A 27,525-nucleotide genomic window follows, 5' to 3' on the forward strand; every position below is an offset into this window, starting at 1 on the left:
TCCTTGTGGCACATATGGGCGAAAATCTGATAGACATGCAGCCTCATGTGTGAATGTGACCACAGTGCCTGACTTCAGTGTTTCTGCTTTAGAGTGAATTATAACCACCTGTGGTTGAGTAAGTGTTGCTTTGTCGCCCCTCCATTCAGCGTTCAGCCTCGTCAGCCTTTCTCTGTGCTGCCGTTGTAAAAAAACAAAAGAGCAGGGTCTCCTTTCTCTGCGACAATACGGCGGCTGAACATGAGCCGCCACAGTGCCCAAACTCTCCGCTCACTGCCTCACCGAAGACACTTTCCAGGGTGATTAGAGCCAAATCATCTACTTTTCACTGGACCAACTGGGATGCAGGTTGGGGATGGACTGGTTCCCTTGGAAATGGACTCCCATTGTTCATCTGCTGAGAGGAAAGCAAAGTGACGCAGGACTCAAATTGTTTCCACCTGAGCGTCTGAATAACCTTTAATGTCCCTGGGGTTCGCCTTGGTGTCTGCGAGCTCTTACAGCTGAATCACAGAGATGTCGACCAAGCCGTGTGAGTAGCCTCAGCAGAGTGGTGTCTGAAAGTAAACTGATGATCATTCATTTGATGACTCATTTATTTATTTATAATGTGTTTGGGCAGCCCGCGGAGAGCTCACGGACTCTGATTCAGAGAACCCATCAGAGGAGCTGACAGAGGTGGTTTGTCTGGAGTCAGACCTGCAGGATGGACAGTAAGGAGGGGATGGGGAACCTGCAAACATATGCCTTTGTGTTTTAACCACATAAACAGTTATTGCTATAAATTTTAAACTGGTCTCAGTGTGACATCTAAAACACTTGAATGATTTATAGCAGGGATGTCAAACAAAAGGGACAGGGACCAGAAACGGCCCGGCAAAGAGTCCAATCTATTTCGTTTTTGTTGTTGTTTTTTGTCCTCACAAAAATGGTTAATTTCTGTGAATAAACCCTTTTTTCTATTATTACTGGTCAGTCTGAGAAATTAGACTTTTTTTTTGTTATTTTCCACATTTATTTCTTACAATTTAAGCTCAAAGAGTCTTGCTCAGAGATTTCTTTCTTTGCTAAAGCAACATTTCTTGGCCTCTCTTTTTCTTAAATTAAGACATCTCATAACCTTCTTTTCTTTGACAGAAAGGGGAATTTTCCTTGGGGCTGAGCTGTATGTACCTCACAGTGTAAAACGCATTTGACCACAAAACCCCCTTTATTTAGATTATTTAGACACTCTGTGGGGTCTAAATGACAGTGGGGGTCCCAGTAGATGAAAGCTCCGGAGTGAATATATGTCTGTGCCATCTGGTCAAAACTGTAGATCAGACAGTGAATACCAGCCTCATAAACACGAGCCAGAGACACTGGGGCTATTGAACCTGTCTAAAACCCAACAATACTACAACAGTTTTAGTGAAAATACTACCAGGAGGCCTTGTCATTGATTGTACCCCGTCAAAAACTCCCCAAGGTTGCAGTTTTATCAAAAAATACAGCCTCTGCGGGAACAGGGGAGGGGTAAGGCATCAACAAAGTGAGTACAGTTTATAAGGAGGATAACACGACCACCTTGTCTCTGGCTGAACTGAAGCTCTGGTTTTCAGACTTTTTCTGGCACACCACACTTCAGAATCAGCAAAAGGTTGATGGCCCACAGACTACAGTTTTCATCGGGCACTTTTTTTTAAAAATAAAAAAGCCCAAAGTATTCAAAAAATATTTATGCCCAAAATGGTAACTTTATGTAATTTGATTACATGTAAATTTTTGTGCATAATTTTGTTGTATAAATTCAATCTAAAACATTACATTTAATCTAATCTGGTCAACTAACTTACTTGATAGGTGTGCATTCAGTTTATACCCATTAATGATGAATTATTTTAATACATAAACCTTTGATTTTATACATTTCAGGTGCATTTTACTTAAAAAAATATTTTTTTCAGTCCAGATAAAGCCATCCCTGCAGACACGACGCTTCCACGGCTGGAGGAAAAGACCAAGTTGAAGTGTTAAACAAGCTTAGATGTACAAACAATGAAATTTATCTTATTCTAAAAAATTAAAAACCTCTCTCTCTCTCTGTGTGTGTGTGTGTGTGTGTGTGTGTGTGTGTCTGTTATCTCAGGATGATGGAAGTTGAAGTCGGACATCACGGTGTGCTGCTGACGCGCAGTGGGGGTAAATACAGCGCCATTGGGAACCAGTGTACACACTACGGCGCTCCACTTAGCAAAGGTATGAAGACAGGAAGTCTGAAGAGGAATTTCTGTGACATAGATGTATTTCAGTCTTGAGTCAAGTCTGGGTGCTTGTGTGGGCAGAAAAGTGTCATTTAAGGAAATTTATCTTGTCTGTGCACACTGTAAGGTATCAGACTGGTCTGAGCTTCATATGTGTTTCTTATGTTTTAATAATTTGTCTTCATCTTGTATTTTTCTTGTGCGCATCTTTGTGTGTTCAGGTTTTATTTCGGGGAACAGAGTGCGCTGCCCGTGGCACGGCTCCTGTTTCAATGTCCACACAGGCGATCTCGAGGAATACCCCGGCATCGACTGTCTACCTTGCCACAAAGTATGAACCGGAGAGACAGATTGATACAAAGCTTATGAGCACATTTGCTGTTGTTTAAATGTTTTTATTTTCTCTTTTGAAGGTCCATATTCAAAACAGCAAAGTGTATGTGTCCATAAATAAAAAGGTAAGTAGGTTACCTTTTCTGTTTTAGTAATATGAGGCCATTTTAATCTCCTGGTATCGATCTCTTCAGCGAGGAAAGAAGACCATACACAACTAATTCTGAAAACCTTTGTCACTGAACACAGCTCCCCGCTGCATTCATGAACACTAGTTAAAACCCAGCTACAGGAAAGAGAGGCTGAAATTATTGCCAGGGAGTAACTGTTGGAGGGAGAACCTGGATTTTTATGGTGGAGGCGATAAACACCAGTTGATGACCTGACTTCAACATAGCAGACTCCTGGTACTTCTGCAACCCAAATCTGTGACCCACTGAAACAGTTAGCACATTACAAAACTTAACAAAAGAGGACCTTTGCAGTTGAAAACACAGATTAATCAAAAATGGGGAGCATATTGCTTTAAAAACGAAAACAGTTGGGCCCCAAACACTTATCATTTTGTTGTTTTTAAAAAAATAGGATGCTACAGAGTGGAATTTCCCTGCTTTTCTTAAGTGTGACGTGTCAATAAATTCATACTGAGCACATTTTCCCCTTAAAAATCATTAAAATATCAAGTTTTATCTTTTTAGTTCATCACTGACACAAACTCTTATGCTTTATTTTGATTCACATTTTTGTAAACTGGTTTGTAGCTGAAAGTTGCAGTGAACAAATGCACTGAAGGGCTGTCTCATGTGACTGGCTGATTTGATTTGAACCTAAGAAAGCAACCGTGAGTGTATTTTTAGGCAACTGAAATAATTTTCTGTTTGTAAATATCACTGTTGGTACCTACTGATGACCTGACCACGTGTTTGATCCATGATTCAGACTCTCAGGCAGGAGAAAAGGATAAAGCGTATGGGCACTGCAGTCCCAGGAGTTACTCACACTGTTCTGCTGCTGGGAGGAGGTGAGTGTGGACCAATATGTGTGTGTGGTTGTGTGGCTTCAATAGGGCACTTAACTGGCATCTTCCACCATGTCCTCTCAACAAATAAGTAAATGTAACAATTTTGCCTTGGGATTTGAGTAAATGTGTCAGGAAAATGAGCCGCTTCTCTGATCCTGCAAAAAAAGTACATGTATGCTGTACATGGATACGTGCAGGTATTAGACTGCGTTGCCTCTGATTTGCTTCCTTTGCGTGTGTGTGTGTGTTGTTTTGTGTAAGTGTAGGAGCCGCTTCACTCAGTTGTGCTGAGACGCTGCGGCAGGAAAACTTTGGTGGCAGGATCATCATGGTGACCAGAGAAGACCTCCTACCTTACGACAAAACACGTCTGAGCAAGGTTCAGCACAGCGAATAACTCGACACAAACACATGAAAGTCTCTATGAATTTTCTTCACTTCACTGGAGTTTCGCTGATTTCACAGGTGATGAACGTGGAGAGCGACAGCATCCTGATGAGGAGGATGGAGTTTTTCCATCAGTATGACATAGAGGTGTGGCTCAGGAAAGAAGTGAGTACTTCCTGTATGACAACATCCTGCATGTGCTTGCATCTGTGTTTTATCTCATAGACATTGTGACCTTGAGGTAAATCTTCATCCGGACAGCAACACATGTGGGAATGACTTGCTATCTATGTGATTGAGTCATGCTTTGAAACTGGTTGCTGATGTGTTTGCAGGCGCTTTCCGTGGACACAGACAAGAAGACGGTCACATTTGATGATGGTTCAGTCCAGAGCTACGACCAACTCCTCATTTCAACTGGCTGCAGGTACAGACAACCTCACAAATATGTGTACAAACACATACTTGGCTCCAGCACAAACACCTTCTCTGGCCTCAGGCAGGCATCAATTATTCCCCAACTAAAATATTATTGTTAGTGTCCTCTCAGTTTTATTATATATTTTTAAGTCTGCACATTTGATGGAAAAGTTTAAATAAGAAAAATATTATAATTCACTTTTACGATAAAACTAAGGAGACTTTATTAAGCTGAGTCTCAGAGTAACACCACCTTTTCTGAAAAAGCTGGGTTGCTGCATAAAAGGTACCTAAAACAGCATGCAGAGGTCGGCAAATCTCATAAACCCACAGTAGAAGATAGAAAACACATCAAAAGTTTAAAACGAGAAAATTTACCGCTTTGAGATATAATTAGTCGTTTCAAAAAATCTGTGAAAGGATCATGGAGCATCCACTTTACTTTACAACAGAGTGAGTTGCTTCTGATCCCTGTCCTTTAGAGCAAAGGGTCTGGATGTTCCTGGCATGAACTTGGGGAATATCAAGATGTTGGAGACGCCAGAGGACGCCCGGCAAATCCACGCAGCCTGTACGGGCTCCGATGTTGTCCTCGTGGGAACCTCATTTGTTGGTACTGATTACTATGGTTTAGAGCTGGGCGATAGAACGATAACTATATGTATTGCGAAATAACTTTTTCTCGATAGAAAAGTTAAACTATTGTGATAGGCCTCATCTCTCTTGTCCTCTTAAAAAAAAAAAGAGGAACAGCCAATCCAAATTAACTAGCGCAGAGCCGAACCAATCACAGCCGCAGCGTCACGTCACGTGACTTGTTACGTACAGCACAAGTGCCAAGCCGCACATGTGTATTTGTTTTGGAAAGCAGCCAGCTGCCGTGCCGCCCGGGTAATGGAGGAAATGAGTGTGCTGACTAGAGAAAAATCAACCGAGAGCGTGACCGAAGGTTACCGAAGAGAAAACAGATGATGGTTCCAATGCAGGTGTTCTGGGAATCCATCCTACCTGACAAACCATCCTACCTGTTGTTTCTACGCATGCGCACAACACGAAATTCAGTGGCGTCCTACCTTTGTGAATATAAGCTAGAAGCATAATTTTACAGCTAGAATTCAGTGGCAAATCATCTTACCTTTGTTAATAAGAGCTAGAAACATACTCTGACGGGTATAAATACGTGTCAAACCATGCTACCTTTCTGAATGTGACCTACAAGCATACTTTAATGGGTAAAATGAAGTGGCAAACCATCCTGGCTTTATGAATGTGAGCTACAAGCATACTCTGATAGGCAAAGTTAAGTGGCAAACTGTCATACCTACTTACATTTGTGCTGGAATTACTATGACAGCAGAAATGTGCATAAACTACTTACGGTAGGACGTTTTGCCAAAGTAGGACGTTTTGTCAGAACACCGGAGAGATTGTTGTACGGAAGAGCCATAGAAGTTCCGTAGTGTGACGGTATTTCGGCTATTTCAAGTCTGACAAAAAACAGAGTAGCGCGCACTGTTAATTGTGCCGAAAGCAAGTCTGGAAATACAATCTCTGACTGGAAGCTCTAATTCGTCATTCGGCTTTTGTCAGACTAAAGTAACTGTTAAAACTGTTTGAAAAGCTCAGCTATACAACAAGGAGAGATTGAGAATTTCCTTTTAGTTCTCAGTTTATTTGATATTGACAAAAGTTAGTCAGTTTTGTCTGTTCTTCTGTAAAACAAACTAAGATTTATTTTTAGAATTAATATTTTGTTTCTAAGTGGAATTGACAATTTAGTCGTCTGTTTCGTTTGTTCTATTTTGGAACTTAAACGCTTTAGCGGCTGCCTTTTGTGTAGTTTGCAATATTTGCCTTTATTTATCTGAAAAAGTCTCATGTTCCTTAAGTACATCTACCCTGTTGAACTTATTATGGGAAATAAATATTTAAATAAAAACAAGCTGCTGATTATTTCACATTTTACTTGTGAGCAACGGCACATTTAAATCTTACAAATATAGTTATTTGGCTTATATCGTGATATATATCGTTATCGCCTGAAATGAAAAAAACATATCGTGATATGAAAAAATCTCATATCGCCCAGCTCTACTATAGTTACTATGTGCACATTTGTATTGCCTGGATTTGTGTAGAAAACAAAGCTAGTGGAATTATATGCTTTAACTGTGAAAACTTCCTTTTTTCCTTTCTTCCCTATTTTTATATAGACCCAAAAGCCTACAAAAGAGAGGAAAATAAAAAATTTAGTTTACAGCATCAACATCTTTTAGCTTTATTTTTCTCTTTTTTTCTTTGTCTTTTTGTTCGCATCATATGTCAAATATTAAGTAAAATATATTATTCACACTGATATTCGCTCCAGCACCTACAATTACATGTTGCTTTCAGGCATGGAGGTGGCATCTTACTTGACAGACAAAGCCTCCAGTATCACAGTGATAGGCAGCAGTGAAATGCCGTACCAAAATACATTAGGTCCTGAAATCGGCAAACTCACCATGACGGTAAGAAAGATGAAGAGATTGAGATGTACGTGTTATTCCCTGACAGTAGTTCATCTCCAGCTTACCTGTTTGTTGTTCACTCTTGTTTCTGTAGATGCTGATTGAGAGAAATGTGAAATTCTACATGAATGATAGCGTGACAGAGATCCGAGGTGTGAATGGCAAGGTAAAGTGAGGAGATAAACTTCATTCCAGTGTCACGATTTGCACTGGCAGAACATGTGGATGGAGAAAGAGGACCCAAATGCAGACACTTGGAACAAAACTATAATATAACAAAAGGCGAGCCGTTTATTTGAGGTTGGGAAAAGGTACAAAACAAAAGGCAGATGCACACTGAGGCGAAACTAGAACTAAACTGGGAAAAACTAAATGCTAAACACAACTGACAAAGAACAAAACCTTGAACATGACAAAAACCTGGAAACATGGAGGCATGACGAGAACTCAACAGATGACCTGACAAGGAATCAATGAAAACACACAAAATGCACACTGGAGGTGATCAGGGGAAGTGGAAACACATGGGTGACAGCTGATTAGAATAAACATATTGATGCCACAGGGGAAGTGAAACTAAACACAACGAACACGGGACACCAAACCTCTTCAAAATAAAACGAGAAACATAATGAGATGCAGACATGAAACGCATGAAGAGCGACGGAAACTTAAACAGAGGCATGAAGACACAAGGGAAATCTAATAAACAATGAACTATAACAGGGCATCATAGGCAAAAAAGAAATGAACTTAGATAAGCTAATGAACTTAAACATAAACCATAAACATCAAAATATATTAAGACTCAAAAGGCTGGGTCAAATGGCCCAGGATTGTGACGCCTAGTTTTAGATAAGAATATCAGCAGTTTTATCTTCAGTAATGAAAAAAAAATACTAACACTGAGTTCTTCCTGTCACATTCTGTTTTATTCCTCAAGGTGAAGGAGGTTGTGCTGAAAAGTGGAAAAGTTATCCCAGCTGAAGTTTTGATTGTAGGTATTGGTAAGTGGAAACATATCAGAGTCTTTTATGAGTCTTTTATTAAGCAACACAGAATTCTTGAAAGCTTTTATAATCAGAATCAGAATCAGAATCAGAATCAGAATCAGAATACTTTATTAATCCCGAAGGAATATATGTATATATTCACTTAAATTACTGTTGCCAGCATATTGTAAATATGTCTGATGTTAATGTTAAATGACTTGTTGAAATTGTATACAAATAACTGAGTGAAATGACCTGATTAACTGCCCCTATTTTTCCTCCATTAGGCACCATGCCGAACTCAGAGTACCTAAAGGACAGTAAAATACAGATGACCTCAAAAAACTTTGTAAAGGTCGACAAGGTCAGCGGTTCACCCGATTATCTACAGCACATAAGCCTGACTTGTACTTTTTCCCCAAACTTGTGCTTTGGAACATTGATCATCAGTTCTCTGTGTGTATCCCTCCTGCAGTACATGCACACCAATGTCCCCGATGTCTTCTGTGGTGGTGATCTGGCCATGTTCCCACTGGCCATTGCTAAAAACAGGATGGTTAACATTGGACACTGGCAGATGGCACAAGCACAGGGTGAAGCAGGAAACATATAGACTTAACTGGAAAGTTTCACAAAGAGACTTTGATGCACAAAATCAATGTTTGACATTTACCATGGGAAGCACAAAAGCTGTTAAAATGTCATCTATGGGAAGCGGGACTAAATTCACGAGAATTCTGGGTCAATTTATATTACTTAAAGCTCCAAAACTGACATCAACACTGTCAACCTTACCTTTGCTCTCTCCTTCAGGCTGGAGTGTTTACTAAGCATTCTGATGAATACAAACAATAACAAATTAAATATCAATTTGCATATATACATTTTAATTTGTATAATTTTTGCTATTGCTTAAAAATTTATGGTGCTATTGATTCATGGTCTCAAAAACTCATGTATAAAATATGATACACTGGGTGTTACAGGGTAAAATCCCATATATGTCATTTACATGTTAAACTTTTTTGTGTGTGTGTTAAGGGAGAATAGTAGCTCTGAACATGCTAAACAAAACAACTGAACTGAACTCAGTCCCTTTCTACTGGACTGTCCTTGTGGGTAAGACCATCCGATACACAGGTGGGTATACACACACACGTAAATATTTACTGGCACACAAAAAATCAGGTGTCTTATTATCATTATTCATGTGAAGTTATTACATCTTTCTTTTCAGTCTTTGCCATCCAAACTGTTTATTTTACTGCCTGAAAACACTGTAGATAAACCCTCTGTGATAGATTTCATATGTTTCTGCATGCCATTGTTGAATGTTTGCTTTGGCTGTGTGCAGGCTATGGGGAGGGATACACTGAGCTCATGATAAAAGGACAGTTTGAGGACAGGAAGTTCCTCGCATTGTACATTAAGTAAGTTGTTGTTAAAACTGTATTCAACTGTGATAGAAAAAATGTAACCATTAAATAAATACCCAGATGTGTATGTTTGGAATGTTTTTTTCCCTGTAGGGATGAGGAGGTCATAGCAGCAGCTGGCCTGAACTTTGATCCAGCAGTGTCGGCAGTAGCTGAGAGACTCGCAACAGGAAAAGTCATCACAAAAGACGAGGCCCAGTATGTAAAATCGTTCAGTTTGTTTTACACTTTGTTTCTATGTTCCCATCTTCTGATTATTTTAGTCAAACTGAATCTGAACAATATGACTCCAGAGAGACAATGTAGAGAGATTTATTTTTGTGAAAAATGAGCCATGTTTCTTACCTAGAGGTTGGTGGAGTCCAAAAAAAGATCTAACAGAGTTTCATTGTTTAAGTTAGACACCACAGGTGGTCAGGAACATGACTTCAAAGCTGTTTTGAGACATGATGTCCAGACATTGTTCGGATAATCAAGCCATTGCCTTGTTTCAAGCTGGCCTTTATTACACGTAGCATTCAAAAGAGATTCAGACAAGTTCTAACTAAACAAATACTTTTGTCTCTGGTGATGCCTGGGATCTGGGTAGAACATGAATGCTTCTCACATGGGCTCAATCAAACTTTTCATAGGCTTTGTAAAAATCTCAGATCACTAAAATTTGAAAACAGTTTTTCATGGCATCATTAGAGACGTCCCTGCATAGGTCAGTGTCTTTTTTGCCCATGATATCATCTTGTTTTGAAACCAAACATGATGAATGAGGTGCATTTCTGACTAAGAAATATGGAACACACTTGTTAGCTAGGAGCATCTTAATTTCAAAATACAGCATATCCTGTTTAACACTCAGAAAAAATGTTTCCTGAGACCCTGCTACTTCTAGCAGCAGTCACATCATCAATAAACAGATGATCTGGCAGCCATACATGCCCATGCCCTAACGCTGTCACCATGTTTCAAGTTAATCTTGGTTTCATCTGTCCAAACATTATATTAGAGCTGCATCTTCTCTTTGCATGTTTTCTGGTAAAGTCTGATCTGACCTGCTTGTTGCAAACGCGCTGTGTTTCCATTCGTGAAGGCATCTCTTGATTGTTGACCATAACAATGATACCTCCTGAAGAGTATTCTTGACTTTTAAATGCTGAATGTTGTGAAGTTGCTTTACATAGCCTCCATCATCCTGCACTTACAGTTTTAAGAATGAGCTAGAATGGTCATTCAGCCACTCCTAATTTTTTTTGGTTTTTCAATCTAATGATGACTCACTCGCTCACTTGCTTTGGTATCTCTCTGGACCTCATATTGGGACTTCCAGGAAGACGTTGTTTCTGCTTAATTTCTGAATGAATAGCAAGAGAACAGACCTTCAAGGTCATATAAGCACCTGACAGTCATCTGTCCAATTAACTTTCTGAAAAAAAGGGAGCTTTGTATAAAAAAGGTTTTAAAAATGGATGTATCTATTGCAATACTTTTGTTAAACATCTTGAATTAAAGCTGAAAGTCAGCACATCGCATGGTGATTGATTTAAAATTCACCGTGCTGGTGAATGGAGGCAGAATTACACAAGATAAGTGGAAATCTACATAAAAGCATTTTTTGAAATATTTTTTCTCTCTCTGACAGATCAGACGACCTGAGCTGGCTGCAGCTGTCCTGATATTCAGCTCCTTACACTCGTCTGTCCAATGTTCGTTCCTCCGTATGTCTCTTCTTCAGCACGGCTCACAAAAAGGACCAGGGGGAGTTTGGAAATGTGGATTGAAACTTTTCAGTCGGAAGAGACAAACTTCACTTGCGGAGGGAAGGAGCACCAAACACAGTGAAAGCTGCAGTAACAGCTCAGCATCTAATACGGGCTGTGTGGAAGTGCATACCATGCATTCAGTGCTCATGTGAGGGGGAGTCCAAATGTCAACAACAGATACCTCAAAAAGATGCAGCTTATAGGTCTTCTTTTTTAAATCTAATTTTTTTGTCATTAATTTAACAGATTTTTTATTTTATTTCATGGATTTATGTCTCCAGGAGTGTTTCAGTAACAGTCCAGAGACATCGCTGTTTAAGATGCCTCAGTATGTTCTCTGCTGTTAGTATTTAAAGCTCACTTTTACTTGGATGGGGCAGCTGGAAAAACATAAGTGACCTTAATGCCCACTACATCCGCGTTCGTGGTCCGGTCAGTGAGTTGGGGGGGGGGGGATTAGGAAAACAGAGGCAGCAGTGTTCAGCTCTTTGAAACAGAGATGCTGAAACAGGCAATGGTAACAAAATACACCAACAGCAAACAATAGGCCTGCAGCAAACAACGAACAAAAGCACTGCACAACAGAAATGCTGCGTTTCTCTCTCTCCCCCCGCCTCAATCGCTCTGCTGCTATCTTTAATTCACACCTCAGCTTTTACTGTTCGCTCTCAGCAGGATGCCTCAGTTCACCCAGGACCTTTCAGGGCCAGATCCAGTTAGTAGTACCAGTAGTGATATTTTAGGTGGTAGTAGGTGGTAATGGCTTTTTTTTCTCTCTGTACTAATGTTGCCTGTCAAAGATTTAGTTTTTTTTTCTTTGCAAAGGGCAGGCTAAACAGTTTTTTTTATTAGCATTTGAATTGAAACTTGTTGCTTGCCATTTTAATAAAATTGAAGCTCTTATCTTATGTAAGAGAAATAAAAATTGGCTAATTGTGCAAACCTAAATACAATGAAAATCAAGCTCTGGTGATGCAGGGGGAAAATGGCTAATTTTACAGAGAATTATGGATAGAGCAGGTGTATTTCATTGCACAGGAGATGACTGACTCCTGTGATATTCAAGTTACCTCATTTCTGTATGTACAATGCATTTACAGTATAATGCTGTAAATTCACAGGAACCCAGTCACTCTGTAACAACGAGTAATCTATGATATCCTCGGTATAAGAACATTATTAGATTTGTTTTCTTGAGGTGACAAGAAGAAGACACATTGATGAGCATCATCAGCCCTCTTGTTAGTAACAGCGTTGTTATCATTTCAAAGTGATTCTTGATGCCAAGAGTAAGAATAAAAGTGAAGTACTTGTCATTTAAACATTTTTGTCTTGTTTTCAACTTTGAATTAAAAAAAAACTCAGGCATATCAGTTTGGTCTCTGTTGTATTTAGTGACTCATGAGAACATATGATTCACTCAGAGAGGGACTGTTCTGACATCTATTGTCCACCAGTGGTAGTGTTCCTACACAGAGTGGACAGAAACAGGAAGTAATCTGTCCCACTTCATAAATGTACACCTATAATTACACTTAATTCTTTATGCGATTTGAAGGACATTTAAGATGTTGTATGTTACTGCATTTGCTCATCAAACATCTTAGAGACAGTAAAAGATCTATAGCACAAAGAGCCTTAAGCTGCATCCACACATGAAGTGATTTCGAGTTATGTGGTGACCAGAAACCTTTGAAAGCCAATGAAACTTGGTAGCAATTGCAGGTTTTAAGAAACCCCCCCCCCCCCCACTAGTGACACAAAGTGGGCATGTCCCGAGATAAACTTCTATGCTAGCAACGGTGATAGCACAGGGTACCTATGATACACATATGACAGGGTAGTAAAGAACATTAGATCAAGGGTGTCAAACATAAGGCCCGCAGGCCAGGATTAGACCAGCAAAGACTCTAATTTGGCCCACTAGACAACTATAGAACTATAGAAATGTATGTTTTTTGTATGCTAAACGTCTTCACATTGACACAAAGGGGAGTGTCTGGCCCACTTATGGCCAAATTGGTTTGTATGTGATGCAACATGCAAAATCAGTTTGACATCCTTTCATTAGAGGATTGACATATGATAGGGTGGTAAATACATTATAGGGTTACCTAGGCAACCACAACCTGGAACGTCTACTAGTAGCCAAACATCTGTGTCAAAGTGATGCTTTACAGACAAACTGCTTCCTGTGTGGACGGGGAGACATCATACTATAATTAGTTTATGCATATGTATGGATGTATGTTTGCATGTTCCCTATTTCCTCCTGGGGGAGTGGAGCCATCTTGATGAAACTTTGCATAAACATTGCTTAGGGAACTGCGAGTGCCAGCATCTATTATGCATATACAAACATTTTCCAAAAATCACATATACTGTTAAGAAAAAATTTAATGAACACTTTATATTTAGACTACAGCATCAAGTCAAACTTCTAGAATATTGATCTGTTCAATTAAGTAATTGAAGGGGTTGTTAATATGTTTTAGCTGCTTTGACGAAATTAACAGCAGGTGGGACAACAATGAGACAAGCCCCAAAACAGGAATGATTTTACAGGTGGAAGCCACTAACATTTTTTTCCCTTCTCATCTTTTCTGATTTTTTTTCAGTAGTTTGGCATTCGCATAGCTCATATATGTATGTATATTTGTATGATCTTTATCTGCTGCATGTAGCGTGGTGATTTTCTTGTCTGCATAATTGTGGCTATAAAGTTCAAATGTGATAAACAGACACCCACTGCCATTTATCAGTAAGGGATTTAGTGTTACACAGTTAACAGTTTAGAGGAGCAACAAAGAGAAATAATGAGTTCAGGACTTTGCACATTAAATTGTTGCTCCATCGTGTCACCAACAAGCTTTTTACTGTGTTTACTGTATTGTGCTTAGACTGACAGCAGAGCAGCGCTTTGTTACAGTCACATTGCCACCCCCTCTCTGCTGGACATCTTTCTTTGTGGTTCTCATGCTGTAATGGATCAGCCCCCCTTCACTTCACTGACAGATGTGAGTTGGGTTCATGTTATGTGATCCCGACCGGGTTTTTGCCCTGAAAGATCAACTCAACTTCTTAAGGTGTGCTCAGCAGGAGGCGTTCTTGTCGTGAAAGCTGTGGCATTGTGGTTATGTACTTTGAACCTAAGCATTTCTGTTGGGGCGTTTTAAAGGGTGTTCAGCTGCTCAGTTTCTCTTTGGTCCAGTGTCTTAACAGCACCCTAGGATCTTTACTTTGTGTCTCACACTGCATAAATCTATTTTAAACTGTGAACAAATAAATCCCGAGGCCACTAACAGCATAAGGCTCTCTTTTGCTTCTTTAATTCAGTGTCTGCTCAGCTGCAGTAATGACGCAGCCTCCTGCTGGTCACATTTAGCTGGAACCTTTTTCTCTTTAGGAAAAGTCTGTCTTAAGGCGTCCTGGGTTTCTTTTAACAGAGCCTCTCTGTGTGCAATGTACCGCTGCCGCCTGTTGGCCCTGTACTGCTCCAGTCTCTTTGCCTCAGCCTGGGGATCCTGCAGCACTCCCTCCCACCTCAGGCTGAGAGTCTGAGCTGGGAGAGAGTGCTGCGGGACATTGAGCACTGTCACGTATCCCTGAGCAGTATCTCCGTTTCCATCGCTTTTATGGTTCTCTGTCAGCGTGGCTGGAGAGTCCTTGCGGTGATTTTTCCTCTTTCGTTCTCGTTTCTTCTTAGTGGAGGCTCTGATCTTGGGAACCTGGTCTTGGGACTGACCCGGACTCTGAGGAGGCACAAGGGCCAGCGGCAAGATGTCAGGAGGCAAAGATACAGCCAGAAGTTTCTCTGTAGGGAAGCATTATAAACATGTAGGGAAACTAGCAAACAAAACTGAGGCTTCCTATTACTAATGACTTCCTATGGAGATTAAGGACTTTTGGCTTGGGTTACAGTAGAGAGCTATGATAGGTTAATGAGGAGGCACGGGGTCGATTCTCTAACGACCTATTCAAGTGATTTGAGGGATGAAACATGAGGGTCAGATGTTTTTCCATGCCTTTTCTTTTTTTTTTTTCTCTGTAGCATGACCAATAATAAATCAATGCTGTGCTGTGAGAGTTTCAAGAGCTTTTTATTAGGTCACAGTTTATCATTTCAGAATGGTTTCTGTACTAGCTGGTAGCATGGACTCCATCAGAAACATACATTTCACGGTCTGCTTCTAATATCCTTTCAATAACAAAAAATGTGGCACTGTAATTTAATTTCCTCTCCTCTAACGTGCCCTCGAGGCACAAATCTAATTTTCAGTGCTTTTCAGCACGAGGACTTCATTTTTCTAGATTTTGAGGTTGTCTTTGATTCAGAGATAGGCAGGTAGATCCATCACATATTCTTTTCATAAACTTTCAGTGTAGTGATTTTACTAGTTAAGGGAAAACACATAATATTATATATGAATCAGAACTTGAGTTCCACTGATAAAAAAAAGAGAATAAAATACCTGCATTTTCACAGTTGGAAACAATGCCTTTGTTTCTTTTCTTCTTTGTCTGCATACTGGTGTCTCAGTGCCGATGAGTAGGTCTGCTCACGCCAAACCAACTGATGAACAGGATAAAATTCTTCTTAGATTATTCTTCTTACTCACTGCAGGCAAGAAACCTCGGTGGAAACAAGTAGCCTGTCAGCAGCTGCCCTTCAATCTTATTTATTTAAAACAAATACGTTTTCTACAAACGGGGGGAGATGGGCTAAGTACTGCGAGCTGCAGAGCTACCTTTTGTGCCTCACAATCACGCTACACCGCCAAGTTGCCAAGTGACGCCTCTCCATGGCAACAGGACACACCTTCCCAGAGAAGAATGTCTTCGGGTCTCGTCGACACGTCAAACGAAGTAAGCCGAATTCGAGCTGCACTGTGATCCTGACCGTGCTGCCAGCTGCCAGTGAATCAATCACTTTGACAATGAAGACATTTTAGAAACAGAAGGATGAACCTCATAGACTTTATTTGTTTAGCTGTTTTTATCTGACGCATTAAGTTTGCTGTTGATTTGGGAACCACGAGAAAGTTGATGGGAATCACGGGAAATCATGAGAAAGTTGAAATTGAAAACAAGTCTTATTTTTGTCTTCTGGGGAATACAGTGACTTGCATGAAGCGAATAGGAAACCAGTGACAGACAGGTATTCTGTATTTGAAATCGGTACGTTACACACATCATGAATAATGTGATTGTTGCCCAGGGTTAAAGCAGTTGACCCCGACGTGATTTGAACACGCAACCTTCTGATCTGGAGTCAGACGCGCTACCGTTGCGCCACGAGGTCTGTACTGTGCAACGAACAGGTTAAAAAAAATAAAACACTGAAAGAGCTACGAGCCTCTGGGCAGTGACATAATCTTTAAAAAATAGTTTCTATTTTCAAAATCAAAAGAAAAAAACTTTGTCATTGTGATTATTTAAGTTTATAAAAAGCTGGAAAGTAAAAAAAAAAAGTGTTTTAATCATGTTTAAGGGACTGAATGCCATCTGTAAAACTTTCGTCCTTCACACTCCTGCATGGGGATTTCAAAGCACTTCCACTGCATGCTGTGTGGTATTTTCTAGGGAGTTTCCATCCTTTTCCTGTTCCACAGAGTCGTGATCACCACTGGTTCCTTGTACTGCACACACATCTGCCTTTTCCCGTAATTATTAAGTGTTACATGCACTTTAACCTTCCTATTAATTTCCAAGTAGCTAATTTTGGCCCCCGGGCGCTATGCTTGGTCTGCTCTTAAACGCTAAACGCAGCAGTGCTAAAAATAGACTCAGTGCTGGATTTCAAGCGGGTCTGTCCTGGTTCTGCATTTCCCCCACATATCTGTGATCTTCCAACAAGAACTACAGGAGGAAAAGGGACAAACCATCTGCTGAGTCACAGAGGACACGTAGCATTTATGCATGCAGTGGTGACAAAGTTCAGAGTGAGACGCGATAGAAAGGTTTTTAAAGTCCTCTTTTTCCAAACGACACTGTTGGAACTGTCAAAAATAAAAACACTTTTAAAAAAAACCAGGATTGCATAAATGAGCAAGCAAAACTGATAAATCATGGGCAAAACAACAAAAGAGATCAAGTTTCCACAGCTAAACACATGAAACACGTGAACCACCTTTGACCCAGAATATTACATTTTCCACTTCTAGGTCATGTGACTGTGTTACATTTCATGCGTTTTGACCCATGCCTCTGTCACGTCTTGCGCTGGTGTGCTTACACTCTGGCTGCGGTGGAGGAAGATGTGACTCGCGTGCTTCTCCATCTGGTGCAGACATAATTACACAAACAGATTTTTACATGCAGTAAGTGCACTGGGATCTGCTTGTGAGGCCACTGTCAACAACAGCTCAAGTGCTTTTACAAACATGACAAGTTAGATTTTTTTTGAAGGTGCATTAAATAAATCACAATCCTGTAACAGTAGGTGTTTTACAGATGAGAGTTCATTACTGGTATTCCCCCAGGCACTCTAGACATGTATAGCAGTTTTCAGAGAGCACTTAGATCATTTTATATGCTGAACAGGGTTATTCTGTGTTAAATATATATCTGGGCTGGATTTCTACCTAAAATAATTATTTATGGCATACTCAACACTGGGAGTGGCACAGTAGATTGGCTTTTCTTTGTTTCCAATGCTGATAGCATTTCCCAAAAAATATCTGAGTGGTAGGTCACTATGGTCTTGTAGGAACTCATGAAGAATTTGGGAATTTACAGGGGTCAAAATCATCTTAATACACCTTACTCATATTCTGTGGGAAACGCTGTTCTAAAAATATTCATGAAAAAGGAAGAAGACATTTGAAAGTGGCCTTGTGAGGATTTGCTGCGTGTCCTCAGTGTGTCAGGTGACAGTGAGGAAGCAGCTTTTCAAACTGCACTAACCTTAAAGCTGCAGAGTGACAAGCCCAGGTTCACGGGAGGGAGACAGAAAGAAGCAAGGACTGAGAAGCAGTCACTGCTGCGTGAGCGTCTGTGTGCGTCAGCACTGAGAGGGTAACTAATTCATCTCGACCTGCTGATGTCTCCAGAGGCCTCTTGCAGACTCGTATTAATAGAACAACAGCACAACTTTTGTGCAAATAGTTGTCTGTCAAAAGTGGAATCCTGCTTAATCAGCACTAACACTGAATTGTTCACATTTCGACGGGTCATGATTCCTGTTCTTCCAGAGAGTTAAACTGAGGCAGAAGTGTAGAATAGCTTTTAAATCTTTTTTTTCTCCAATATGAGAATAGTTCCTGCACAACAAGGTTTGTGGATTTATTGGGGTAATCGGGCTTCTGGAAAGAGACGCTGCTTTTAAATGTATTTTTGTTGCATTGAGCAGAACAAGGCATGTGCTCTCCGGTTCCACTATATCCAAGAGAAGACACAAAAACTGGGAATCTCAAACCAACAAAATCTGGGATCAACAGTCCTGCCAGTCAGGGGGGAAGAAAGGTTTTTAGGTAAACTGTAGCTTTAAAACTTTAAACTTATGGTAAGTGCTTATCAAATTATGCTTTTTATAAAAATGTGATAGCATTTCATAACACAGCCCATTAGGAATTAAATGGAATTTCACTGTATTTTGTTCTGAAATTACAGAGCAATGATATTTAACAGTATATTTTACATTACAATAAAAGGGTAGCAATTCAAGTTTTTACAGGAAAGAAAAAAATAGTTAAACTATAGGTAATTTTAAGTCGTGCACAAGTTCTAGGTAATTTGGTGGAAAACCCAAACAACGTTTCTCCATCTGTAAATTTTGCATTATGACGTATTACCCGCTGCCAAGTATTCATAGGTAATTAGTAATTATATTGTTATTTCTAAAAGGGAATTACACCGTTAGTCACAGACCAGAAAAAAACTGCCTGAAGTTTCAATAACTGTCGTGTCGAGTGCAAAAAGAAATGTGATGATTTTGAGCATCAAATGTGAGGACTTCGTCATTTACTGTCCTAATTGGGTCTTTTTGTTTGTAATTAAACACATTAAACAATTAATTCATCATTGCACTATTTCCAATAACCTATTAGCTGCACTGTCATATGGAATCCGCCCACTCAACAAACAGTAGTAAATGCATAAGTAATGATAATCTAATGGAAAGCGTGTCGTGTAATACAGCATGTGTGACAGCATCTATATAGTACTTATGTGCGTGTTTTCTACTTTAGGCAGGGAAATAAAACCTGACGTTTTAACGTGAGTTACTACAAACAGGTCAATCTGCTGTCTCACGGCATGCACTTGTCTTGCGTGTACACGTCAGATCCGTGCAGGTTTTGACGTCCGTTTCTCGTGCAGGCCCACGTCATCACGCTGCCAGCTGATCGGAGTGGGAAGCCGGGTGTGTGTCTCGCCTGGGTGTGTGTGAGAGTGAAAGAGAGAGAGAGAGAGGCAGAGAGACACAGAAAGAGAGAGAAGGGGGGGGGGGGCAGGAGTTGTGTAAAAGGGGCTGAAGTCCTGCGCTGTCTTCTCCGCTGCTGCTGCTGCTGTGTGCTCCACACACTTAAACGCTGTCAAACGTTTCCGTAGCGCGGACGCAAATTTTTTCCACAGACAGCGACACACCCAGGCGGACTCCGCCGAGCAGTGGGCGAGGCAGCCTGAACTCCGCCGGACCGTTCAAGACGTGCCGGAGCGGGCAGGAGCGACCCGGCTGCTGTTGGTGGTCAAGGTGGGGCGTATTACTCAGTGTGTGTGTTTCTGCTGGCTGAATGCTTGCTCTTGTCAGCCTGGTTTAGCCTTTGGCGGCTTGATGACCCAGTTTACGTGGAAATGGCAAATGGGGATGCGTCCTTCTCATACTTTATTCAAGTGTAATTCACCCCTGCTGCGGGTTTTCCGCGAATCGGCGTCGTCAGATTGAGGAGGGCATGGATTTGATGTTTTAGGAGTTCTGGTTGTGAAGGCCTGTGTGTGTGTGTGTGTGTGTGTGTGTGTGTGTGTGTGTGTGTGTGTGTGTGTGTGTGTGTGTGTGTGTGTGTGTGTGTGTGAGAGAGAGAGAGCAGGCCCTCTAACACAGGGGAGCTCATAGGATTTATGAGCACCTTAGAAATCTGACATTTCATTTAAAAAAAAAAAAAAAAAAAGAAATCTGACATTTGGCCATCCCACCATAAGAACTTAATTTCCATAGGTGGGCAAGAGCTTTCCATTTATTTTATTTATTTACAGCCAGCAGCTGTAATACTGCATAAATGTGCAAATATTATATTAGTCATCTTTAGTCCTACATTAATACAGAAGAGAGCAAAAAAAGCCTCTACAAGCACACAGACAGCCTTAGTGAAAATGTTCAGAGCTGTTGTTTTTTTTTTTTTTTTAAATTAATATTGATGTTTAACACGTCTGCCATGAGTGTAAAACTAAAGCGCATCCATCCAAATCAAAAGCTGGATTTGGAGGCTACAGCAACATGTCTGCGTTAAAACTTCACATTAAAAAGTGTCAGCACTCAAAGCCTTTTTAAAATCTGCTGAGTTCATAGCAGGCCAAGGAAAAAGCCTGCGCTCAAGTAGGGGATAGGTGAAAACCAGGATAACTGAGGCCGAGTCATTTCTCAGAAATGCAGTGACACCCGCCGTCATCTGGCACAGATGGGAAGATTCTTCAAGTGGAAGATGAGTTTATAAACACGACTTTGTAACTCTGGATGTTTATAAGGAGCAGGATAACATTCTTTAAGCTGCTGACGCAACAAAGCGTATGTAGGCCTTGCTGCCCAGGCCCTCCAGTCTCCTCATCTCATATATATATATATATATATATGTATATGTATAGGGTTTCCCTTCAGCCTGCCTCATTTGTATAAAACATCTTAAAAGCAAAGTGCAAATATGCATGGGATAAATGGTTAGAGGGCAAAGCTTGCTGTAGTGTCTGTTACATCGATGGAGCATGTCTTACATAATTGTGCAGCCAGAGTTCAGTGTGCCGGTAGGAATGCGCAATAGACTGTCACGAGCTGCATTTGTGCCATTGCAACCCAGAGTGTGACATAAGCTGCCCTGTCAGTGAGAATCACATGGCAATGACAAGATGTCCGTTAAAAAGCAACTCATCTGTGTTGTTTCCTTTGCATCCAGGCAAAAAAGAAAAGAAAGAAAGGAAAAAAAGCAACCTCCCCCTGTGCTGTGTTGCTGCCTTCATTTGCAGAAGTGAAGCCATCTTGCTCAACTTGGGCTACACCCTTCATTCCTACTGCGTGCCTTGTAAAGGGAGGATGGGGCAAGAAGGGATGTGTTATGTAGGTTCACTAAAGAAAAAAGAAAGAAAAGATCCAGCGCTTTAAAACAAAATGGCACAGACTGCCTGAGGACAGGCTTACAGGCCTCATGCTGCACATTACCATTTCCAGGCAGTGTCATGAATTCAGAGTGGCATTCAGACACTCCTGTTAGCAAATAAAACAGCCTACACTCCTTATTCGTGGTGATCTCAGGGTTAAAGTCAGATAGCCTTTAAAGTCCGGCAAACGGAGATCAGCAGAGTGTAAGAACGGGCCCTCTGCTCTATGAAGAGCGCTGCCAAAGCCACCGCCCTTTCTCTGTCTTTGTCCCCATTCCCAGTCTGAAATGTTCACTCTGTATTACAGACTACAATCTGGGACAGTAAACACTCTCAAGCAGGGCCACACCCACAGCAAAGGAATGCACCTGAATTGATATATGCAACAGATGCATAACGTTTAATTATCCTCCGTTTTCAGTCACTGAGGTGTAGCAGCATTCAAACCCCCGTCGCTGTCTCTCCAAACGTGGAGATAACTGCAGCAAAGTCACAGTCATGATCGAAGTAATCTTATCTCGACCCTGAGCGTAGAGGTCAAAGAAGTAGGCTCAAAGCATGGTAAGAGGTCTCTGTCTGTCTCACCTAGTCTCAACTTTGCACTGTATGTTTTTGTGTTTTCTCTTCCTCACCTTCAGCAAAATGTCCCACCCACATATCATGTAACTTCTCTTCTCTTCTCTTCTCTTCTCTTCTCTTCTCTTCTCTTCTCTTCTCTTCTCTTCTCTTCTCTTCTCTTTCTGTTTAGCATAATTGTGGGCTAAAGTCTGATAAGAAAACCTCCTAAAGAGTTAAAATGTCAGCAGTTCCTCGGTTTGTACATGGTTCATTTACACCGTCCTGTTTACAACCATCATTTCTATTTCTCATTTCTATTTCACGTCCTGCCCATTCAACTCCACTGTGTTTTTCCTTTTTCTTATCCCATTTTGCTGTGGCAGAGAATGCACATCGACGGTCCCAGATAAACTCAATCCTTTTTGTATTAGGCTGTTTGTTATCTGTATATAAGCCTGTCTCAAGGCCTTCGACAAAACCCCCCGGTTCTGTCTGCCTCCCTTTCTTGGATGATGCAGCCAGAAATAAAGAGAAGGGGGTGGGGAGGGTCAAACCTGACAGTGAAGCCTCAGCCTGGACAGTCCAGATGTAGATGAGTAGAGAGACAGGCGATGGGTAAGGAACAGAGCGATGGAAAAAAAGGAGTGGAGGAGACTATGCGAGCCCACAGCAGCCAGATGGAATTTCTAACATACGCAGCAGGAATGTCAGGAATGCAGGACAGTCTGATCTGACCAAGGGAGAGGGTGGAGAGGACAGACGAGTCAGGAAAGACAAAAAAAAGAAGAAGAAGTGGAGATATAGGAAAGAGTGGCACAGCAAAAGAGCCGGGAGACTCAACACTGGCTGGCTTTGTTAACATAAAAATACAGAGTCACTTTTCGTGGAGGGAGTGGCACGCGATGGAACAAATAAGCAATTCAGTTTCAATTTTGACGCTGTGGCAGTCATAGTGAACAGTTAACACTGCGAGTACTCCTGAGGGTGGCCCGGGGACTCGTACTGCACGTCCTCTTCACTGACTTCATTCAGAAACTTTTTTCCTAACTGCTAGTGGCTTGTTTCCAGAGATGCCAGTGTCAGTTTGTCAGTCTGTCATTCTGTTGATCCCGCACTTCCGCAAAGCCTGCAGTACAACAGCTGGCATGAAACTTGATGCGTGCATGCTAAGACGATAAAGTAAGGTGGTGAAAATTACTTTGGCTAAACGTCAGCACATTTACATTGTCACTGAGTGCCTTTAAACATAATGGTTTTAGTTTTTACTCTTATGAAAGACCATGGACCCCGCACACATTAAGAGGAGTCAGACTAGAATGAAAGTTGCTCAGTTGCACCTATGGTCCAAACTCACTGACTAGCATAATTTGTGACTGAGTTATTGGCCAATTCCCACACAACTGGATAATCCTACTTCCTGTCTCTTAGATTAGAATGACTATACTGGCCATTCTAAGACCACATAGTACAAAATGGACTTCATTTTTCATTCAATGTGACGTGAAAGTAGTGATTAAGCCCATAAAGTCAAAAAGAAAGCGTTGCAAAGTTCAGAAGTGGACGGCTGTTTTCCCCATAGAGTTCAATTGAACTAGAAGTGTTTTTGAAACCAGAGAAGTCGCCCTCTATCGGCCATTAAAAGAATGCAGGTTTGAGACACTATCGTGTTGGCTTCACTTTTTAGACCTGGAAGATTCACCCATCTTTTATGCTTTTATGTCATTAAAATCATCAGTTGAGCTGATGGAGAGCATGTGCACAGGACTCCTGCCAGCCTAGCTCACACGTTTCTTGTGGGTTTCCTAAACACAGAAATGGAATAAAAGAAAATAGATATATGCCTTCTAGTCTTTCCAAATGTTATTAACCCCAATTGATCAAATTCAGATAATATGCTGAAGTTACAGCGCAACCTAGCGCTGGTCCTAAGGCTTTCTGTTAAAGGAATTCCACAAAGTGAGTTGCAGCAACGTGGCAACCAGAGACCACAGAAAATCAGCTAGAAACCTAATTCAAGAGATGCGGGCAAAATTACTGCTCATGACACAAAGTGGTTGGGTTAAACTTTCTCCACTTTAAGCTCCTGAAAGTGAAGGACACCTTTGACTGAAATATGTCAGGCTAATAAATAGAGGGCTACCTAGTGAACTGAAGCCTGTTCAGTACCCCAGTGATGATGACCAGCAACAAATACTAATGAGGGAACTTTTCAACTAGTGCACTGTCTCCACAGTTCTTATGGCGAGTGAGTGAATTTGCCTGCGATTGTCATGATAGCTGCTACATTTTGCAAATGTTTCCAACTGGTTCCACCTCTGACCATGCATGCTAAATTCTCCTAATGCGATGACGTCACTTTAACACTGATAACCATCAAACAATAATGGTACAACGCATGTAACACCGACTCGTGTTTAGCTAAAATCACTGGTAGCATTTAACATTTAGCTAGCATTGGTGCTCAGGATGTATCCTCCTGCTGCTGATTCATTCTCAGTGAATACACTTGCGCACTTGGAGAATGTGGTTGGTTTTGTTTCCTGGAGGCCAACTACAGCACAGCACTAATTAAAAGTCCTCTGTACCCCTAAAGAAAAATCAACTCCCCCCAGCAGCTATTGTATCTGTAAAACTGATGATTGCACAATTTAAGTTGCACAAAACGTCTTTCATGACCTTTTCTGCAGTGGAATTTAGTATCTATAAAACAATTGAAGGGCTTAGGAAAGCCATTAAATGGTCATGAAAAATAAATGCGAAGTCCACAGGTGGGGACAAAATGGAAGCAAACCAGGAAGAAGGAAGGCTTTTCTTTGCAATCGTCGCACTGCGTCACACCAGTCACATTGAATGTTTCATTTTAAATAAACAAATCAGACTGTTTACAAAAAAAGATAAGCTCGGGGTGTGGAGGTCAGCAATAATGTCAAATACTGAATCCTGAGAGATGGGGGCTGGGGTAGGGGGCACAGAGAGCCTAACTCCTGAAAGAGAGCAAAGGTGAAAGTCCTTTCTTTAAGATTCAAATGAACTAAAACCATTTCTGAGTAAATAAAGTAATCAGATGCCGTCTTTTTAAATCAAATATCTGACGCAGAATTGGGAGGGTACTTAAAAAAAAAGATAATACACTTCATTCCTGATACTTTTACCAGTGCACGTCATCGACGAGTCAGAACAGGCAGGCTGCTGACTCACCCACTTCAGAAAAAAATCTGACGTTTGACATGAGCATATCTGTCCTAGTGGCTGGTTTTCTGTGCACACCCAGTAGATTTCATGTCAAAGCTCTGTGCATGCATAGAAATGACCCCTCAACTTGATGTTTGAGTAAAATCCAACTCAGTTTGAGGCAAAATGATTTCTACCCATGACCACGTCTCTGGCATTTTCATAAATCTTGCTGATTGAGACCCGCACAGCCCCACCGTGCACAGTCCACAGGGCCGTGAACCACCTGAGATTATTCTTGCCCTCCTTACAGCAGGAATGTGCAGCATGTGTTACTCATCGTCGACGGGAGAAGTGGAGCATGTCCTCAGTATCTTAAGATCAACACAAAATTGCATTCTTTGAAGGCTAGAAAAACAGAGCTACTTTACTTCGCATGTGTTTGGCTGCAAGTGGTTAGTTTTCAAACTCTCTGCATGTGTATTTACTTCTTTGCATCAGCTCGAAACGCTTTCCAAGCCCTCGGGTCTGCATTGGAGTGAAATTCAGAAATAAGTTACAAACTGTCAAAATTAAAAAGGAGAAGAAATAAAAATGTGGGGTAAAGACTAGAGCCAGTGTATTTACTCGGTAGTGCTGCATAAAGTGAAGTCAAGGCGGATGCATGTTTTTGGTTATGGCAAACCATTGTTTGGCCATTCACCCAAAACTACAAAGTAGATCTACAAAGTTCAGTAGGATTCAACCATTCCTATAAAGCGAAAAAAAAAAAAAAAGTATATTTAGAGAGTTTCTAACTACTGAAAATACTTCTTTTGTTTCTGGCAATAGCTGTCATCTGGTCAGAAGATGCGTACCCCGAATATCTGAGTCGATTGATTATGACATTTGTTTTCTCAAATGAGTGTCATCTGGGTAACGTGAAAACAGCGAAAAAATCTGGCACACACTATTTGATAGACTGTACATAAAAGATGGCTGTCACACAATTGTTAGTGAAGTCATGTGGGAAACCTTAAGCAGTGGGTTTTGCAGTCACAGTTGTGTTTTAACAGCAAACATGACATTAGAAGCCAAAGTACTGTGGGTTTAATCTCTTTTGGGTAAGGGGACTAAGACTTGAAAAAAGTTATTAAGGCTGTAAATTCATGAGAAAAAGTATTACTATCATCATAGAAAAGGAAGCAAAGAATTATTTTTCCACAGACTTTAACACTGTTGCACTTCTTTTTTCATAGCCAGTGGATCTGCCCCCTCTGGCCATTAGAAAAAATGCAGCTTTACTGGACGCTACATCCATCTTCTATATACAGTCAATCGCCTGGACCATGCTTCTAGCAAGGCTGGAAAATTCTGTTTAGTTACTTTAATTTAGATATGAATCTTATCTTTGTTAGTTAACCTGCTTAAACCACGTAGTCAGCTGTACAGTTACAACATACCACTAGGTTAGATGACAGCTCTAATTTAGATGAGTTATAGTACAGGTGTTCTCTGGAACACACCCAAACTTTTTTAAAACTTCAAAAACAAATATTTCTTTGGACTTCTGCAGGGTCTCTTCTCTCTTGTACGGGCTGTCTGCTCCTATTCAGCGCTTCTCGCTCATCCTTTGTAACCATGGTAACTGACAAAATTTCTTTTTTTTTCTCATTCAGGAGGCTGCTCTCTGAATGCGAGCATCCTGTAACTAAAAGAATGTCTAAGAATTTCTCGCTGGCACTGTATATCGTGCAGAGGCAGCTGAGCCGCTGATCCGCTTGTCCATCCTGGTGATCTGACGCATGATCTTGTGTGCATCTCCCCGGGCACTTTTTTTCCTTTGCATATCAGCTCACTTCACCCACTTACTCACAGCTGATTGCACACACTGTGATTCGGCTGCACCCACTTACTGTACGTGTGTGACTGGCTGTATGCCACCTCATGCCCACGCTACTAAAGCAGGGAGTTTGTAGGGGAAGTTAAACAATCTTTTCTTCTCTTTCTGCAGAAATACATGCACCTAAAGCCAGAGGAAGAAAGAGGAAGGAGTCACCATTTGCGCCTTAAAGCGGATTGTGCATCACTGCAGGCTCTCTCACGCTCGCCGGCTTCATACCAGCTGATGCACAGCAGTTCTTCACTGGCAAGCTTTATGTTTCTGTAGACATGCTAAAGCTGCCAGCTGAAGAACTGCTCTGGCCAGCTCTGCTCCCGGAAGGCTCAAGAAGAGGAAGCAGATGACGGGTGATGGGAATTTGGCTGAAGAGGACTTTTATAACCTGTAAGATTGGACCAGAAACATTGTATAGATTATAGGCAGACATGTTATCCTTTTCCCACCAAAAACTGCTTGAATTGTGTTTTTTATGTCTTTTAATAAAGCACAAAATATTTTCTCAGATGTGTTGTT

The 27,525-nt window shown here is 41.0% G+C and overlaps 2 protein-coding genes across 3 annotated transcripts; one reads left to right on the plus strand and one right to left on the minus strand.

Moving 5' to 3' along the window:
• The first annotated feature begins 216 nt into the window (after positions 1 to 216).
• On the plus strand, positions 217 to 12,774 carry aifm5 (apoptosis inducing factor mitochondria associated 5). The gene is made up of 19 exons (XM_080867220.1): positions 217 to 532; positions 623 to 713; positions 2,129 to 2,238; positions 2,465 to 2,574; positions 2,657 to 2,701; positions 3,516 to 3,597; positions 3,864 to 3,976; positions 4,063 to 4,149; positions 4,320 to 4,411; positions 4,887 to 5,017; positions 6,799 to 6,914; positions 7,009 to 7,080; positions 7,858 to 7,921; positions 8,194 to 8,270; positions 8,382 to 8,499; positions 8,948 to 9,046; positions 9,261 to 9,336; positions 9,436 to 9,540; positions 10,976 to 12,774. The coding sequence occupies exons 1-19, from the start codon at positions 517 to 519 to the stop codon at positions 11,007 to 11,009; spliced, it is 1,638 nt and encodes a 545-aa protein (XP_080723346.1). The 5' UTR covers positions 217 to 516; the 3' UTR covers positions 11,010 to 12,774.
• Positions 12,775 to 13,224: 450 nt separating this feature from the next.
• On the minus strand, positions 13,225 to 15,866 carry liat1 (ligand of ATE1). Of its 2 annotated transcripts, none has more exons than XM_080867401.1 (2): positions 15,569 to 15,866; positions 13,225 to 14,848 (listed from the first exon to the last, which is right to left on the minus strand). In XM_080867401.1, the coding sequence occupies exons 1-2, from the start codon at positions 15,572 to 15,574 to the stop codon at positions 14,429 to 14,431; spliced, it is 426 nt and encodes a 141-aa protein (XP_080723527.1). In that variant the 5' UTR covers positions 15,575 to 15,866; the 3' UTR covers positions 13,225 to 14,428. The 2 variants fall into 2 exon arrangements, with proteins under 2 accessions (XP_080723527.1, XP_080723526.1); XM_080867400.1 differs by having other exon boundaries at positions 13,225 to 14,910.
• Between the last annotated feature and the right edge of the window lie 11,659 nt (positions 15,867 to 27,525).

Source organism: Rhamphochromis sp. 'chilingali' (genome assembly GCF_963969265.1).
Source record: "Rhamphochromis sp. 'chilingali' genome assembly, chromosome: 19".
Lineage (NCBI taxonomy): Eukaryota > Metazoa > Chordata > Actinopteri > Cichliformes > Cichlidae > Rhamphochromis > Rhamphochromis sp. 'chilingali'.